The following is an 18,418-nucleotide window of genomic DNA, read 5'->3' as shown; positions in this document are numbered from 1 at the left end:
TGGAAAGATAAAACTGGAAATTAATTCAGCCAAATATTGTGCTATGACAACAAACTGATATGAACATAAGGTGGTTTTTAGCCTTAAGTCCAGCAATCACTCCCCTGGCAAATGCTGTGGTAGAGACTGTTTAGATGAAATGATGAGCAGGCATACATTCACTTGTTCAAAGCAGGTAGACACAAGCTGGTGTTTTCCACTAATTTCTTTCTCAGGCAAGGAAAAGTTCTCTATTCACTTAATTAACAGTCCAATGTGATATTAGGAACCAGGACTTGGCTCTAAGCCATCTTCCATTCTTCATTATAGTGCACTCTCTGGAATGATGCAGGAGAAAGCTCAAGAATTCAGAAGTAGAGCAGCCTTGGAGTCAGGGCCTGGATTGCAGCTTTTCTATGGATAGAATGGGCCTTGTGAGCACACAGCAAATGGATGGCCAGGTTTCAGTTATAGCTTGTCTTGGATGCTGGTAGATGATTGTTTGGGCTCAAACACTTTGCTTGGGTATAAAAGCTGGGGCCAAGACATGTGGCCATGTAGAAAAAAGGGTCAATATATTGCATATAGATGAAGGCAGTTGTTCCTCTGACAGACTACTTCCTGAACAAACAAATGTCACATGGATCAAGTCCATTCCTGTCTGGCTGTAGGCCAAACCAATTTCAAGTCCCAGACTGCTCCAAGCTTACAGGTACTTTATACACGACCACAAGCTAAGCCAGCAGCTGCTTAGAGGGTGACCACAGAGCAGGATGTGCCAGGGGAATAGCTGTACACAGCCCACAGAACTTAACCTGCTCCAGGTTTCAGATGCCCGTTTTGGAGTGGATCCAGTTTCGATAGTAAGTCACTCGTGTGTATACTCCTGGTTTATTTGGCTTGCCACATTCATCTCCCCAGCTCACTATTCCCACAAGGTACCAGATTCCTCTGGAATTCGCATGCACCAGTGGCCCACCAGAGTCACCCTAAGGAGAAAAATGTCAACAGACAAAAACAGTAAACAGTCATGAAACTGCAACGCTCAAATTCTTCTGTTACAATTGGTGGGTATTTTTCTGTAGACCTCAGCTATAATTCAAGTTTCACACAGTTTACTGACAAGACAGAGGATCACAGCCTGTGTCTAATTCACATCCTCACATCTGCATTCTCTCACTTCTGCATTGTATATAAACTTCATGCAAACTGAAGTGCAGACTCCAGCATATGAGCCTTGAAGCTCTTCATTTGTATCTATCAACACATTGAAACTCATAAACTTAAGATTGCCCAAAGTACATTTATTTCTAGAAAACATCACCTTCCACCCCACCTATTTCCTTTTTTCTACTACCAATAAAGAGACTTACCTGGCAAGCATCCACCTGCCCATCCAAGTATCCAGCACACAGCATTCCAGCTGTTATCGCTCCACCGTACACTTGTCTCCTATTACAAATCTCAGTACTTATAATTCTCACTTCTGCTTGTCGAAGCTGGTTAACACTATAGCCTAGAAGGAGAAGTGGCATTAGAATTTGTAAATAGGTAAAAACCTCAATAATTAGGAATAGCAAATTTTTCCTGCCACTTTTCTGCCATCACAGGCAATTAAGGGAGCTACCCAGAAAATGTCTCAGTATTATGAAAGTTAATCCCCACCCCAACTCCCAAAGTCCTTCACTTATTCCCAAACATAACTCCTATCCATCTTTCATCATCACCAGATGCTCTTTAGTGTAATGGACAAATGGATTTCAGTGCTGCATTCAACTGCAGGCTACATAGTGTGTCCTTGCTATGACTGAAAAGACCCATTTGGTTAACTGCAGCATAGCTTTGGGCAATCACTACACATCCCAAGGGTCTCCCATGAAACACAACCTAAACAGGTTTGTGGCTCTCACAAGCAGATTTATAGTCCCATCCTCTCTAACCTCAATGACACAGACCAATTTGAAAGACCCTCACTCAAATCACTGGATGAGGTCTCACTTATGACCAAAAAGAGAAAAACTGATGAAAATTGTCATGGTGCATCTGCAAAATATCTGAATAGCAAAAGAACTCCTGTCAGAGCTAAACCCAGAGGAACTGGAGAACCAATTGTATTCAACCAGTGCTGTGTGTACAAAAACTAAGAAAAGCTGCTCTTAAACCCTGTAAAACTAACCTTCAGGGTTTTCCCCCCATTCCTGATCCACTGACCATGTCAGAAAAAAAAACAGCCAATTAAGTCCAAAGGTATCTCACTGGGACATGCGCCTATTAAACACCAAGTCTGAGGAACTCAAAATAAACAAAAAACCCCATAAAACTAACATCAGTCTTCTCAGGGACATGGGTGACAGGGCACAGGGAGGCAAGAGACACTCACCATCATTCTCCAAAGCTCCCCAGCCAGTGACAAAACAGGAAGTGTTGTCTGGGAAAATGTGAGATGCTTCAGGAAGGCAGACACTGTGCACCTCACTTGTGAACTCAATAGGAGAGGCAAGTTCCACAACAGCCACGTCATAGTCATGCTCAAGGACAAGGTCACCGTATCTCTCGTGAACAATAATTCTCCGGACAAATTTTTTCTGTTTTGGAGGTCTCAGCAGAATTCCAAAGCTGGCAGTCCACCTCCGAGGATCTCTTACTCTGTAAGACGTTTGAGGTTATGCCAGAGCCACACAAAACAACATACCTAAGGGAGGTTAGGTCTCCATTTAAGCATCGAAAAGCAATGTGACCAGGTTTGCCGAAGGAGAAGAGTAAAACTTAATTATCTTTCAGCAGATACAGGTCACAAAAGATCAGAGCACCCAAGAGTCCTAGGCCTGTAGGATAAGAGGTGCTGATGCCTTACCCTCTAAAGCAGTGGGCTGCAGTCACCAGCCAGGTGTTACTGATGATTGATGCCCCACAGCGATGGGTCCCATCGAGCTGAATGCTCGCCTGCCAGGGCCATTCTCCCTCCCGTGCATGCTGCCCGCCAGTTATTCTTTCCACTCCTGTGAAGGATGATGTCTGTCTTCGTATTCCACAGCCTGTCAGAGAAAAGGCAGCTCTGCTTTAGCTGATTGAAGGCCCTCATGGCTGCAGGCACAGGTGTAACAGGGCAGGAGTCTCCATCAAGAGACAGCCTAAAGCAGGGAAACCAAGTGCCATGGTCACAAGTGTCTCAGGATACATGCAGGGTAAACAAAGAAGTTTGGTAGAGGAGTCAGTACTTTTCATTAAGCCAGATTTCAGACACACAAGCCCATATGAATTCCCATGGGATCTGAAAACTGTGTATCTGAGATACTGAAAGAAAAGTGATTTTGTCAGGTCACCTCCAGATTCGCCTTGGCCACTGTGCCAACAATCTGGTATTATCAGCTGAAAAATGTTAGATTCAAACCAGTTAATTCTCAGAGGCCATTTGAAGATGGAAAGCTAACATGCAAAGTCTTCAAGAGCATGCAGTGGACTGATGGAGTGCCCTGGGAGGGTACTTATCCTGTCTCCCAGTTTCCTGAGGAGCTTTAAGACCTCAAGGGAGAGCATAACAGGAGGACTGAGAACTTGTCACTCTCCAGGGCGGTGCCACTGCCTTGCTCTGTGTGGACAGCTCTTCTCCCTCTCCCACCCTCTGGTCTTTCCTTAAAGTTTAGGTCAAATCTGACAGGCATTTATTGCCAAATCTTTCTTCAGGGAGGAGCGGGGCAGAGAGAAAATATTTTTTGAAGGACTCCAGCAAGAATCATGGCCCACAGCAAAACTGTAGTCCTTCTGCAAACTTGCTAACAGCAGCTCCCTACATGCCCCTACTTCCAACAACCAACATTAAAGCAAGTGCTTCCCACCACCAAGCCAGAATGTTTGATTCTACAAATGTATAGAGCCAGCAATACAGCAAGGACATGAGCTGAAGTCTCCCCTGGCTCATGCACTGTCTACTGTTCTAATATCTGCAACAAATTCTATTTTCAACTTGTATCATGAAAGTATAAGGATTTTCTAAGTACAGAACATCCAGCACTGTGTCCCTGGATCTTTACTATAAAGAATTTATACTTACAGTTGTTTAAAAGGTTATCTCCCTTTTCCTTGTTCAGCTCTGGAATAAAAAGCAAAGACCACAGTAAGTTTAATACATATGCTACGTGATCCATCTCAGACTTTCTCCCTGTACCCAGGATACAACAAATAAATGGCTTGCATTGCTGCCTGGGGTGACAGTACAAGAACTAGTAATTTGCTCTGTTGGAGAAGTTTAGTTAAGCCTTTGTTCCTCACTGAAAGGCCCCAGGATGCACATTTCTTGCCTCAGCTCAGAGCTAACAAAAGCAGCAGATGACTGCAAATTACAAGTCCAAGTTACATCTACATGTACAATGTGTACAGCCACCAGCAAATGCCTACAGGCCTTTGTTCAGGTTTAGTGTGGCAAGGTGGTCAGATGAGTCTTCGCAAGTCCTCAGTGCTGGGATTGTCTGAAGGGAAACTGCAACATTTCTAATTTCTTTACTACAAAAACCCCTCTGTCAGAGTCAGATAACAATCCACAACAGATTCATGGGAGAGGATTACTGCCCCTTATCCTCGGGATCTTGTTATGGATACTTGCTACAGAAATCTGTCAACTGACAAAGGAAATGGCAGAGGATAGAGAAGGGAGCAGCCTCAGCCCTGCCTTTTTAATAACTTGAGGACTCTGCATTTCAGTGCCTGGTTATAAAGGCTCTTATTCAATTTACTGCATGTCTTAAAGTTGTTTGTGTACCCATGGTCACAAAGCTGGACCTTTTTTGATTAATTGAGGGGAACTATCTCACTCAACACAACCAAGTCACAGGGAAAGCCTCTGATGCATGGAGAAGAGCTCACACTCATAAATCAGTGCCAATATGTTTTAGTTCTTTCCATGTTCCGTCTTCCAGCTTCCCATGCTGTCAGCCTAACAGACAATTTTGAGAAGACAAAAAAAGAAAACAAGAATATACAAGAATATTTGCATACTAAGGTGAAACTCATTATGCTGAGAACAGCCAAGTGTGAGGAACAAATGCCAAGCTGAAAACACAAACCTAAGGCACTTGCCTGTGAGTTTAATGGTAGACTGGTCAATATTCAGGTTCGTCGAGATTGCTTTCAGCCTTCTGAGTAACACACGGTTGACTTGACCCCAGGTCGCTGCTTCACTGTCAGCAGAGGGAAATTTAAATACCAGAACAACAGATGCAAGCACTCCAACAGGATCTGGGCTACAAACCAACAAAAACAAATGGTGTCGTTCTCCTTGCCTACTAATGCTCCTGGTTCTGCTTTGTACTGCCTGCCTTCTTTATATGAGGTCTGGTCTGCACAGATGTCCAGAACAAATAGCATGTCTGTGCTCAGGTAAAGGAAGATAATGACATGTCAGCAGGGAGCAAAAGCTTCTTGCTATGACAGTGATCAGAGGGAATTTTCTGGGAACAGTTAGGGAAACAGTAATCAATCTGCAGAAGTATAAAGCCAAACTTCTCTTCCTTGTTGACCTCTAAGGGTAACTGAGTCCTCAGTGTTGTGAGCACTAGAGGACAGCAACAACCAGACAAGGCTTAGTCACCCTGCTGGTGTAACCCAAGCAACCAGGAATGCTCCATATTGTCAACAGGTAGGAAGAAAAGGTATTTAGCACATCCCTGCTTATTCCTGGCCTTCACATTACTTACCTTAGACTAACCACGTGGGACCTGATGTATCTTTTACTTAGAAAGGACCCCCTGAATACTTCAGATATCTGTTAAAAGAAAAGAGTGTGTTAAAATACACCTGCTATAAGTACATGCTTTTACAATATAACAGTCTCATGAGCCTCTGAAACACATGAAAATGCCTTCAGATCTCCACCCCTACACCAAAGCTACCACTAAATTTCCATCAGGGAATGGAGATCCAAAATAAACAGCTGAGTTGGCTGATTTCTCTCTCCATTCTGCTCTGTGCTTGCCAGTTCCACCACAGGGCTTGTAGAGCAGACAGCACCTGTGCTTACCATCTGCATGTACAAAGTCAGCTATGCATCTTTAACCCACAACAGCAAGGTGTGTAAGGTAAGGCCAGCCATGTAGGGATGAAGTACAACCACCTCTGACTCTATTTTCAATTACACGTTTGCAGAACTCTTCAGCATAGGTCAGGTATAAGCAGAGAAGCTTTTAGTTTACCATGGTTTCAATATCTTCACTTAGGTTCCTGAACTCCTCTGTAGTTTGCCTTTCATACTGAGGATCATAGTCGACATTGGTGATTAGGAAAGATGCATTGTAATATCTGTCCTGATCTACAGAGGAGAAAAAGAAGGAAAGGTAGCTGATCATCTTTAGTACAATTCAAAGACGCACAGTATCTCACAGAACATGGCACAAGCAAGGGTCCTGGCCCTGGCAGTGATCCTGTCAACTGTGAAATTACAGCTTTAGCAGCACTTTGGTAAAAGGGTGCTCTGGACCATCCTGTTGCTCCAGGGACCATCTAAGGGCTCATTTCTTCTTTGAGGACCATCCCAAGGTGCTCCAAATTACCCCCACTACAATATTGCCCTGGAGTCCATCTTCTTGTTGGCCTGAGATGAGCACAGCACGAGACAAAGGAGCCCTTCTGACTCAGACACATCCACCCCTCCCCAGCTGCACTCTGTCACATTCCTGCCCTTCTGAGAGGCATGTGGGGCAGAGCTGTTAGCATCTGGTCAGTGGTTGAGTTAATTTTAAAATCTGTTTCTTGGGTGTACGGCAGAGAGGAGCCCTGCAACACAGAGCTGGCAAAAAGCAAAGCTGAGCTGTAGCTCTGCCACTGCTCCTTCTGGTGTCCTAGTGCAAGCCACGGCCTCATTGACTCTTGGTGTGCTGAGATGGCCACATGATTAATTCCATTCCAGCAGGAAAGCATTTCAAAAAGCTCACACTGCTATCTCAGAGACTCGGAATGGAATGACTCAACTTCATTCATGAGGCAAGTGACTGGGAATGAAATTAATTGTCCTCAAGTCATAAGCCAAGATGGTTGGACTTGGTGACCTTAAAGATCTTTTCCAACTTTAATAATTCTATGATCTGCTACTGAAACTGGGCTCTTGGCAACCAGTACTGAGTTCTGAGCTCTGAAAAGACTAAAGCTCTGCCCTCTCTCTTTCTGGAATATTCTCAGCTACAAGGGCCAGGTTGAGTTTCTGCAAAAACCCCATTCAAGACTAAGCTTACTATGCAACCTGAGTACTAGACACACCTCTGGCTTATACAGAACACATTTATCCTTTTGTCAGTCAGTGGAGACACCGGATACCAGTGGAAACACCAGGGCAAGAAACAAAAGGAGGATTAAAACTGAAATCCCTGCTTCAAGTAAAGCACATCTCAAGTATTCTTACAGGTCTTCAGATCAATCTAGCTCTCAAAGAGCATTTTGAAAGTTCTCATGTGAGTTTCATACCAGGGGCAAATTGCATGCCTAAATCATCTAGCAGGACCACAGTAGCAAGTGAAACACAGCAGATTCCTGAAAGCTTGTCACAACAAAATAGCAGGGCACTTACCGTGGCACAAAAGAAATGTAATCAAGCCAATGATGAGGGCTAAGCCTACTATCACTGACACAACAATGACTGCGATCTTCCATGGCTCCAAGCGCCTTACTGCTCTGTCCATCTGGATCACTGCCTGTATTGAAGAAAACAACATGGAGAAATTCAACTCCAGTACAAAGACAATAGTTTATCCAGAGTCTAATCATATCTGGCACAGCTTAGCTCAGCTGAAAACCCCACAGAATGAGGTAGGTTGGGAAGGACCTCTGGGCTCCTAGGGTCTGACTGTTTAAACTAAGCCCCATTAAAGTAGGTTGCTCCAGACCTTGTCCAGTTAAGTTTTTAGTCTCTCCAAAGAGAAAGATAACTCAGTCTCCCAAGATCTCTGGTCCAGCCACTGCCCATCCTCATGGCAAAAGTTCTTCCTTTATATTCAGTCAGAATTTCCTGTGTTCTAACTTGCCTCTGTTGCCTCACATACACACTGAGAAAAAGTTGTGCAGGATTTGCTAGTAGAGACAATTTCACTTCAAGAAATATTACACAGATTTCAGGTGCAGCCAACTGCCCACACAGATACTTAAACTGAACATAAATGTAATAATTCATGATTGATGAAATAACCTCTGCCCCAAGGATACTCTAGGCAACCAAAGATGCCACATAATACATAGCTTTGGTTATATTTAGTTGGTATGAGTAGTAACATTTCTTGAGTTCCTACAGGGTTTGGGGCTTACTGCTCCAAAGCCACACATAGATTGAAAGCAACCACATCCTGTATCCTGCCAGACAGTCTATAGAGAAAGAGGTACTTGTGTGTAAATGTGACATGGCAACAAGATCCAGTAGTAACTCTCTGAAAACCACAAGGAGACCTGTAAAATGAGAACTTGCCTCACACATGGACAGAGGCACAGAAGACTTTTTCCTCCACTTACGTCCTCCAGTGCAGCATTAAGCAACAGAACATTAGGAAAAATGCATTTTTGTGTATGCCCTCAGTAGCTTTATTGTAGGATGATGCAAAACCTTATGCACAATTATTAAAGATCCCCAGTAATTCCACAGCACACCATGTGGTAATTGTCATGCCACATACCGAGTCCCTGCAACATGGTCTGCACTAGTACATGGTATCAGAAAAACACCTGAGATAATCTCACAGATATCATGGAGAGACAAATAGCAGCAGCCAGCCCTCAAAAGGAGGACTGGCTGGCTACTCATCATGCTGCTTTACACCCCCCTGATCCATGCTGGTATTGCTGTGAACTTGACATACTAAATGCTGTTTTCCCCTTTTCAGGCCTATGGCACCACTATCTCTGGGCAAAATCTGAGAAGCTGCAGGCAGGAAGAGGAAAAAAGGCAGACAGAGAGAATAAGAATTTGTAGGTTTTCTGACTACAAGGTGGAAAAGAAGAAACCACAATAAAAGCAGAGCAGGTTAACAGCAGAGGCTCCACCTCAGGAAATGAGCTGAGTGGCCAGATGAGCAGTAAATGTGAGGGTCTGGTGCACAAATCCAAGACAGCAAAAGGCAGTGAAGTGGTCACAGAGGGGGATGGTGTTATACCCTCTGCTCTGATGGGAAGAAAACCAAGTAAAGCCACAAGCAAGAAATGGCAAGAAAAAGAAACAGGAAAAAAAAAATCAAACACCCCCTGCCCCCCCCCCAAAAAAAAAAAAACAAAAAAAAAAACCAAAAACAACCAGATAGCACTACAGAGGAATGAGATGAGAGATCTGCAGGCAGCAAGGGTGTATTCAGCAAGAGACAGGGAAGCTGGAAGAAACTTAAAGTTTAATCTCCTCATAATATAAAATCTTGGTTTTGGCTAGTGAGAGTGCTAGCCAAATGGGCAAATTTTTTACCCATTCAAAGAGGTGGCATACTGGAAAGAAAATGTTAAAATCGAGGAGCTTCAGCCAGCATCACAACTGCAGGTAGTCACAAGCAGCAGCTTAGCGTTACCAAAGTATACAGGACAGGTGGCCAAGATGAAGTCTTCTGCTTCAGAGTCACATGGTATGGAGAAAGCCAGTACCTCTCCTTCTGTGGTTCCTACTTTACCATGGTTCCTCTTTATTCTGCTCTCACAATGCATAGCCCAAGTTTTCCCCACCAGACTGGCTCAGTTTCCTGATGTGAAGGCTATAGGGCAGTATATAGGAGTCTGAAAACCCAGGCTGGCCAAGATTACTCCTTTGCAAACTACAAGTTGCAATAAGCACATAAATAACATCCACCAGAACTCAACTGGCTCCACTGGGGCCTTGACTTCTCACCATCTAGACCTGCACTGTATATGCTGTCCATCAGCTCTGAGAATTCAGCAGAAAAAGAGATTCAGATAAAAACCTAAAACCAGTGGAACTGTTCTGCCTCAGTTTCTTCAATATGCTGCAGCCTTCCATAGAACACTCCCATACCCATCTCACACAATTCCCAGTCCCAGGGAATTGCAACACACCTCATGGGCAGTCAATTATTACTCTTGAGGACAAGCCTCTTGGCTAATCAGAATAGCCCACTATGGCAACATGCCTCTGCCCCTCCTCAGTAGCCACATCTCATGCTTGAAAGAGGCAGCTTTTGCATTTTGCTTTGCTCTCCTCACTGAAGAGCTTTTGCTTCCAGCCTGAGCCCCTCCCATCCATCTCAATCAGACTGGTTCCCGTCCTGCAGGTGTCCCCACTCCAAGGGCTTCCACCTGAATGGCAATTGGAGCACCAGCCCTCCACTGCTCTTGGCACAGAGGACACACAGCACAGCCCTGGCAGTGTATGGCTGACTCTGCAGATATTGAGGCAACTGTGCTCTTGGATCATAACTGCTGCATTTTCTGAACTGTATCCAGACAGGTTTCCTCAAAACATGGCCTTATGCCAAAGCTACAAAGCTTAAGATTAAAGAAACTGAGCATCTCCTTGCCTGTGAGACTCATGCTCTCACAGGCAGCACTGTCCTCCCAGCCATCTGTCTCTATTTCCTTTTTGTGCAAATACCAGCTACAGCCACAAACACTGGCAGCAGAGACCCCTTTCTCCTCCAATATTTCAGAACTGCTTGTTCTCCATAGATCACACAGACTTGCAAAGAAAAACAGAAACCTTAGGAAGTGCTGTAGTGCTGAGGGAAATGGAAACATGGGAGATAAGGACTAAAACCCTATGCCACCTCTGATAGTGATTTCACTAAACATTTTTTTAAGAAAAAGATTTAAAGCATTCATATCATAGAATCATAGAATGGTTTGTGTTGGAATGGACTCTTAAAAATCATCTAGTTCCAACACCCTTGCCAAGGGCAGGAACACTTTGCGCTTGACAAGGCTGCTCAGAGCCCCACCCAGTGTGGCCATGAGCACTTCCAGCCAGGCATGGGACATCCACAACTTTTCTGGGAAACCTGTTCAAGTGCCTCACCACCTTCACAGTGAAGAATTTCTTCACAGTATCTCCCATGAATCTCCTCTTCTCCAGGCTGAACAGCCACAATTCTCTCAAGTCTGTCTTCAGAGGAGAGCTGTTCCAGCCCTCTGATATCTTCACAACCCTTCTCTGGCCTTGCTCCAAAAGGTCCGTGTCCTTCCTATGTTCAGTTTATCCAGAGTTATCCAGAGAGCTGGATGAGTACTCCAGTACTCTGCAAGAGCAGAGTAGAATCACCTCCCTCAAACTGCTGGCCACAGTTCTTTTGATGCAGCCCAGATCACAGGTGGCTTTCTGGGCTGTGAGTGCACATTGCTGGGTCATGTTGAGTTTTTCATCCACCAACACCCACGAGATGTCAACCAACATCCACATACAGGTAATTAATTTGTATACAGGATATACAAACTAAAGTGGAAATATCTCTTCAAAACCAAAACAGCTTCCTCCCTTTAGCAGGATAGTTTTGACTTCCATCTTGCTAAGTAACAGAATAGAAAAAAAACAAAAAAAACTTTTGCAATGGAAGCACCAAGACTCATCAACTCCCACAGTGTACAGTTACCAGTAACCTTCAACTGTAATGTCTGTGTGTGGGACCCAGCTCAGTAGCCCCCATGTTTTGCTGTTTGGTTTTTTTTCTGTTTTATCTCACAACTAGGCATGCCTAGCTTTGCTGAGACAGAGGCTAGGATGGTTACTGAGAGCCAGTTCAGGTTATAGCCACTCAATGCTTTCATTATGCATACACATTACACCTCCAACCAGCTCTTCACTCCCCTAGCCTTTTTTGCTATGGTGCCACAGAGGGCAGGACTACCAGAATAACCACCTTGACAGGGATTCCTGTGCTTGGGACATCCTGCTCCATAGTTATATAGTTTAGTGGCAGGTGGATCCCCCTGTTTAGGAACTAGACATGGTCTTCTCCGCACTCTAGTAACCAAGCAAATTCTGCTCCACCCAGCAACACTCAGTGGCCAGAGAAACACTGATCCTCTGCAGTGCTGATGAAAGCCTTCCACCATGGATACATCCTTCCTTTCTTCCTGTAGCAAAGAGACATTACTTAACTAACAGGTGTTCTCCTCAGAAGACCCCAAATACCACAACTGTCTCTGTGATGCCTTCTAGAGTTTGATGTTTCACACAGCCTCACGTTTCTTGTTTCCTTATATCACAGGCTTTGACTTTTTTTACTGCTCAAACTCCAGTAAGCTGCAAATTAACTCTTAGCAGGGCCAACGGGGAATTCAGCATTCACGCTTTAGCATGAATGAGATAACTCAAATTCCACAGGAGCAAACCCTAACAAGAGATCAGACCCAGACACCACTGGGAGATCTCAAAGGCCAAGTCCTCTCTGCTCTTAAAACCACCTCCTTATGGTAGCTGGCAGCTTTCAGTCTGCAGTGAATTAGTGAGAAGTTTCAAACCCAAGATCCTTTAGTTCAGTACAGGCCTGCTTATCTTGGCAATACTATCAGTGAACATTAAACCTCCTCCAGCAATCCGTGTTCTCATTTAAAATATGAGTCATTCCCAAGGGGCCCAAGATAATCCATGAAGACAGCAGCATCTTTCCAGTTCATATCACAGCTAATTCAGGTTGGGAAGAGCAAATTATTAAATCTCCTAGCTTACACACCTTGGCTCTGAGACAAAGACTGTGATCACTAAAAAGTTATTCGGTACTGAAAATAAAAAATCCAAAAGAATTATTTTGAAAATAGATATATTTTAATATAATTAAGTATTTAAAATGCACTAAAGTTGTGTTTAAAAACAGATATATTAAATCAAACCTCGATACAAGATATTTTAATAAGTGACTTACAGCAAGAAATAAAGCAACATTAATAGTTATTGGCATATAATGAAGAAGAGTTATACCGAAATTTTACAGAGCTAAAATTGGTCTTTCCTTGTGAAACCAATGAGAAAGCACACAGGATTTCAGGTTGGACTTCTGATCAGCCCCAAATGAATTCTTTACCTTTGAATTTGGAACATTTACCCAAAAGTGAAAGACAAGCACAATACACAGGTGACAAGCTGGTTTTCCTCTAAACCTGTACCAAACTTCCTAAAAGGTTACTATATTCATTCACAATACAAGTGATGCAAGTTCAGCTCCCACCTCTGCCTGACAGGTTTTGTTTCACTATATTGAGATTATCCATCTCTTCTGGATGAGTTACTGTGTGTTATCAAAAGCTTCAGCAAGAGCAATGCCAGCAAACTGATCCGAACCCATGTCTTCAGACAAAAAAAGAAAGTGTAACTTTATCATGTGGCCCTAGTCACGGAATTTCTGGATACACAGGGAACAGCCACCCTATTCTGCTTTATAGATCCGCCCTTGATATTTTTTGACTTCTTAAGCTAAGACCTCATAGCATCCCAAACTAGATTTGCTTTTAGATTAATCCAAACCATGTATTCTTGTACCAGCTCTTTACTGAAAGTGTTTTGCCACATTCCACGGGAAAACAAAAAAAACCAACATGCATCCTCTTCTGTGTGATCTGCTGCTGTCTTTCTATAACACATTTATTGATATATTTTTTATTATTATACCCCTGCCAACTGATAATCCAGTATTCTCAGAAGAGCCAGTGGCAGAGTTTGGGTGGCACATCTGATGGGGAGGGTCTCTCCACATTTATAGTCATGACCAGTTTTCCCAGCTTATGGATTCAGGTACATGCCTACAATACAAGTAGTACAATACAAGTTTTCTTCCTAGAAATAGGACCTTTCACAAGACAACCAAACAGACTAATCTGCTGGCCTGGTGAGTGTGATTTAAAAATCCAGACTAGGTCCCTGGAGCTATCTACCTCGGCAGGGTGGTTGGGAATGGCAGCAAATGGGATACATCTGGCTTAATCTAGGAGGCCTATAGAAAAAGCACAGGGACACAAAGCAAGACTTGCTAATTTCACTCCCACCTTTACCACAAACAACCACACCAACCTAGCACTTGTCCTGTGCTCTTGTGGCATGCTCAGGACACGCACTTCTAAAAGAATGGGACAACAACCTCAGCTGCTTTGAGAACTGGAGCAGAAGAAGCTGGTGCCTGCCTAAGTACTGCCAGACCCATTTTTGGATGAGGTCAGTTACCTACCAGCCTCAATTACTCAATGTTTGATATCTCCTAAAGCATTCTGATACAATGAAAGACTTCCAAACATTGAAGGTATCTGCTGAGGGAAATGAAGTGTGCGTTTTTCTATGCGTCATACTAAATCAGCTTGATCTCCCCACACCCTTGAACAGCCCACAAAAACAGTAGGTGCTGCATGCCACCCCTCTGCAGTCAGATAAAGCATCAGTAATGTATTTGCCACTTACTAATTGAGCTCCTCCCCTTAACCATCCAATTTTACCAAGGTCTTGCTGCTTCCCCAGAGCACGCTTCAGCTGGGTAAAGACAACTGCTCCAAACACAGCTCTTGTCATTTGCTTCAAGATTCAAGGGCAGCATTCAGTCTTTGGGACGTCTTAACTCAGAGCTTCACAGCGACTATATCCATGATGCCAAAATGCTGCTCATACAGGCTTTCCTGGTTATCCAATCACCTCTGCAATCAGCACAAAAGGTTTGCTGCTCCTTACTCCCCCATCCATTTTGCACATGACTGGAAGTTTTGAGCTCTTTACTCATTGGGGTAGAGGTAGCCTCCCATACCACTACAACAGTCTGTGAGATGTAACTGTAATACCAAGGACTGAGATATCCTTTATCATTTATTTGTCTTTCTACAGCTGACTGCCACAGCCAACCTCTTGAGACTCCCATGTTCTGAAACAAGTTTTAGCAGAAGTAGGAGGACTACTCACTACATAAAGACTTACAATTTGCATGAACACTGAGAGGCCTTCTCAATGTAAAGAAAATGTTAAGTACATGGCCACTGACTGCAATCAGTTTAGGAAACATTTCTGTAACTTTAACATCATCTTCCCTTCCAGCTGTGTTGGTCATAGACAAGTATCTTGCTCTGTTAGTTTGGCAGTCACAGATGATAGTAGATCTCTGCTCTCCAGCCCTCAAAAATAGCTCTGCCTGCCTCCTTTTGTCCTTCTTTGATTCCTTGAAATCCACTCCAAAAGCAAGACACCACACAAGCAGTTACAGTCTCTGTGGGTTTTCAGTTTGATTTTCGTTCCAATGCAGGGCGGGTGAAATGGTCAGGTGCCAGATCTGGTGTGTTTCCAAGCTGATTCTGCACAGATTAACACTTCACTGGCTGCATACAAAGTTCATTAAAATAATCAAAAGCACAAGAAACTACTTTTACCAACTGTACTCTGCTTGTCCTCTCATCCAGCAGTTGTGCCTACAACACATTCTAACTGTGCTAGCACAAATGCTACGTCAGTCAGGACAGTGTGAGATGACTCTCACCTGCCCTCCACATAGGCCACCTTGATTTGCCATATTGTGCTGTGGATGAGCTGGAGAATTCTCAGAAAACATGCATTTTGGGTGAGGAGAAAGGCTGAAATATCAGAAGGATTACTGATGCATGAAAGGCAGATGAAATCAGAAGCAAGCTCAGAACCAGTGCCGTTCTCCCCACACATTCAGTCAAAGCTCAAACTGCCCAATAAATCTACACACGATGTAGCCATGCTGCCCAAAATACTAAGAAGCAAGCCAGAAGCTCATGGCACTCACCTCTGTGTACCACTGAGAAGTCAGCAAGAAGCTCTTCTCTCTGGGAGATCCGCCGTCCCGAGCACCACAACACACTGTGCAGCATCTCAGCATAGACTTGAGGCTTTATCTCCTGAATTAAGAAAGAAAGGAGTCATAGGCAAGTCAGAACAAACAAGTCCAGCAAGTCTCAGTGACAGAGGCTTACCCAGTAGCATGATTCCTCCCCTAAAACAATAACAATACACTTCTTTCATCACACCTTTCATCCAGGAATCCCGAAGCCTTTTCAGAGCATTAGCTACACCCTGCAACACCCCAAATCAGAAGAGCCATGAAAATTTTGCAAGGACGCAGAGTTTATTTCCTTCTTTGGTATAATTAAGAACAAATCAGAAATTGTGGGAAGGATCAATGCAGAAAATTTGCATGGTCAAGAGACAACATTCAGTCCTAGGTCAGGTATGGAGCTGACAAACTGATGCAGAATCAAAAGTATGTGCCTCTTAACTCCCTTGAAATTCCTTTAAATTGGTCATTTGGCCAGAAAAGAATCTGCCCTCATAACAACAGATGAATTCAATTTTTTCATTCTTCTTTAACTCCTTAGATGATAATTTTAATTGTGGTCACCTAGCTACACATACATTTCTGTCCTGAAAAAATTCTGCTGTGTCATAAACATTTGCGATATAAATATTTTCAAGCTGTAAATAAGAAGTTCTGCTTGTGCTAGTGACAGCAAGTTAGCTGACAAACAACCATCACAAGCTCAAACTCTAATTTAAAGTAGCATTTCTGAACCTCCAGAAATGCTGCTTTAAGTTTTAAAGTTTTAAGTTTTCTCAGTATCACTAAACTTACTAGAAGATGTATGTGACCACATAGCCTGACACACAGATCTGTTTCAGAAGGAAAATAAAGAAGACAGACCTCACAACAAGATACGAGTGGCACACATTTTCTTTGCTCTACTGCAATAAACTTTCTAACCTCTAGGGACTCTTTTCCTCCACCTTAATGACCTCAATTTGACCCCTCTGCAGCTCAGGGATCACCAGCTTAGTAACACGCTGATGCAAATACACCTTACATGTCTGGAGCTCTTCCTTCCACCTTACATCAAGTCCATAGCCAAGTAACAGGAAGATGCCTTTTGGAGAATGCCAGCTTCCTTTGAGTGAAGCACAAGCTAAAGATAAGCCTCAGCTTCTCGTAATTTGGATTCAATGTCTCAGCATAATTTGTTACAAAACATGACGAATACAGTTGTTAATGACACATTTAATGTAATTGCTTCTCAATTCTTTAACTGGAAGCTGCATTGCTATCCCATATAGGAACCTGAGTCAGTCCAGATGTGCAAGCAAAATGCAGTCAAAAGCCTAGCTAGAGGGTGACAATTTCCAGGGTAAAGTATCAAGTGTCACATGATTACCTGACCTGAGCACAGGTGATGCAAAGACATTAATTCCAGGCACCCCATGATCCTCAGACATAAAGCTCTGCCTTGTGACTTGATTGTGCCATAGGTGGAAGAATGTACAACACAGAGCCCTCATGGCAATCCTTGTATAGTCTCACCTGCAGGGAAAAAAAAGCCCTATTGCTGCTTAAAGAAAGAGGTTAAACTGAGGATGCTTTTCTAGGGTACTGAAAAGCTCCTCCAGGCCTGATTTCATGACAGGAATGCACTGAACTGCTAATAATGTGATAATCCTGGTCAATAGTCCCCTCTCTGTACAAGGTGTCTGAGTTTCTTCTTTTACTGGCAATAACTTCCTGCAGCAGAAAACTCATATGAGAAAAAGGGACAGGCAATAACCACAAGTGGTTCCATTGCCAGATACCAAATAGGTTTGACTTCTGACTCCAGAGACAGTCTTCTTATGTGCCCTTTTGTACTACACTGCAGCACTTTAAAAAAAAGCCTGGAAAAGTCAGGAAATGCTGGGAAGGAGGCAGGGTTGTAGCCCACCTGGGTACCACATAAAAGAAAGAAGACAGACCCTGGAAGCAGAACATAAAATGCCATAGATCAAGACCCCCACCAGAATCCAGCTGGTGAGGAGGAAAAGTTTCAATGATTGGCATAGCAATGGAGTAAGGAAGTGAGGCTCAGGTTCACCAGAGATTGGGGAGCTTCCAGAGTGGATTAAACAGAGCAAAGGATGAACAAATTTCTGCTTAAAGTGAGAGGGAAACAGGATCTGCACTTCACATCTGGAAGACTGAAGCTTCAGTCTACCTGATGTGAAGTACAGAAGCTTCAAATGGACAAGTGGAAAGCAGGCTGGTGCCCACAGGAAACAACGTATCCTGTTCTAAATCCCATGGCAGACATGGCAGACACTGCAACCTCAAGAAAAGAATGCTATAGAAGTTACACAAAACTAACATAGTAAAAAAAAGTTTTTAAAAGTCTGATATGAACAGGATACAGGGACAGAGAGCCAAAACCATGGTTTCCATGTTCCACAGGATTCTCCGAGACACTGACAGCAGACGCAGAATGCTTACCCTAAAAAAGGACTTGGACACTGCATGTATAAAGGAAACATGGTGGCAGGAAGGCAATGGAATGTGGGAATCCCAGGAACTATTATTCCAATTATTTTAACTACTCTGAAGTAAAATGTGAAACCTTTTACATTGATCACAAATACTGGATTTCTGTAGGTTGTAAATAACTGTTTCAGGCAGTAGCAAATCCACAAAATTGGATGCAACACCTGATCCCATCCTGACCAGTTTAAACAACTGGTTTATCATCTTTCTGTCTGAACTAT

The 18,418-nt window shown here is 43.4% G+C and overlaps 1 protein-coding gene across 1 annotated transcript; it reads right to left on the bottom strand.

The window, feature by feature from the left end:
- Positions 1 to 806: 806 nt before the first annotated feature.
- TMPRSS11E (transmembrane serine protease 11E) lies at positions 807 to 15,743 on the bottom strand. Its single transcript, XM_041479980.1, has 10 exons — positions 15,647 to 15,743; positions 7,532 to 7,651; positions 6,165 to 6,280; positions 5,670 to 5,737; positions 5,053 to 5,216; positions 4,031 to 4,069; positions 2,834 to 3,014; positions 2,360 to 2,625; positions 1,353 to 1,495; positions 807 to 968 (listed from the first exon to the last, which is right to left on the bottom strand). The coding sequence occupies exons 1-10, from the start codon at positions 15,741 to 15,743 to the stop codon at positions 807 to 809; spliced, it is 1,356 nt and encodes a 451-aa protein (XP_041335914.1).
- Positions 15,744 to 18,418: the final 2,675 nt, after the last annotated feature.

This window comes from Pyrgilauda ruficollis, unplaced genomic scaffold, assembly GCF_017590135.1.
Source record: "Pyrgilauda ruficollis isolate IOZ18807 unplaced genomic scaffold, ASM1759013v1 scaffold5, whole genome shotgun sequence".
Lineage (NCBI taxonomy): Eukaryota > Metazoa > Chordata > Aves > Passeriformes > Passeridae > Pyrgilauda > Pyrgilauda ruficollis.
This window is presented reverse-complemented; position numbering and strand designations above follow the sequence as displayed.

Excerpts from the sequence above, each read along its gene's own strand:
- TMPRSS11E (XM_041479980.1), bottom strand. The coding sequence starts at position 15,743 with ATGCTGAGATGCTGCACAGTGTGTTGTGGTGCTCGGGACGGCGGATCT. Across the intron at positions 5,738-6,164 it reads GTGAAGATATTGAAACCATG|ATATCTGAAGTATTCAGGGG; the intron begins GTAAACTAAAAG and ends TTCTTTTAACAG. Across the intron at positions 3,015-4,030 it reads AGATAACCTTTTAAACAACT|GCTGTGGAATACGAAGACAG; the intron begins GTAAGTATAAAT and ends TTTCTCTGACAG.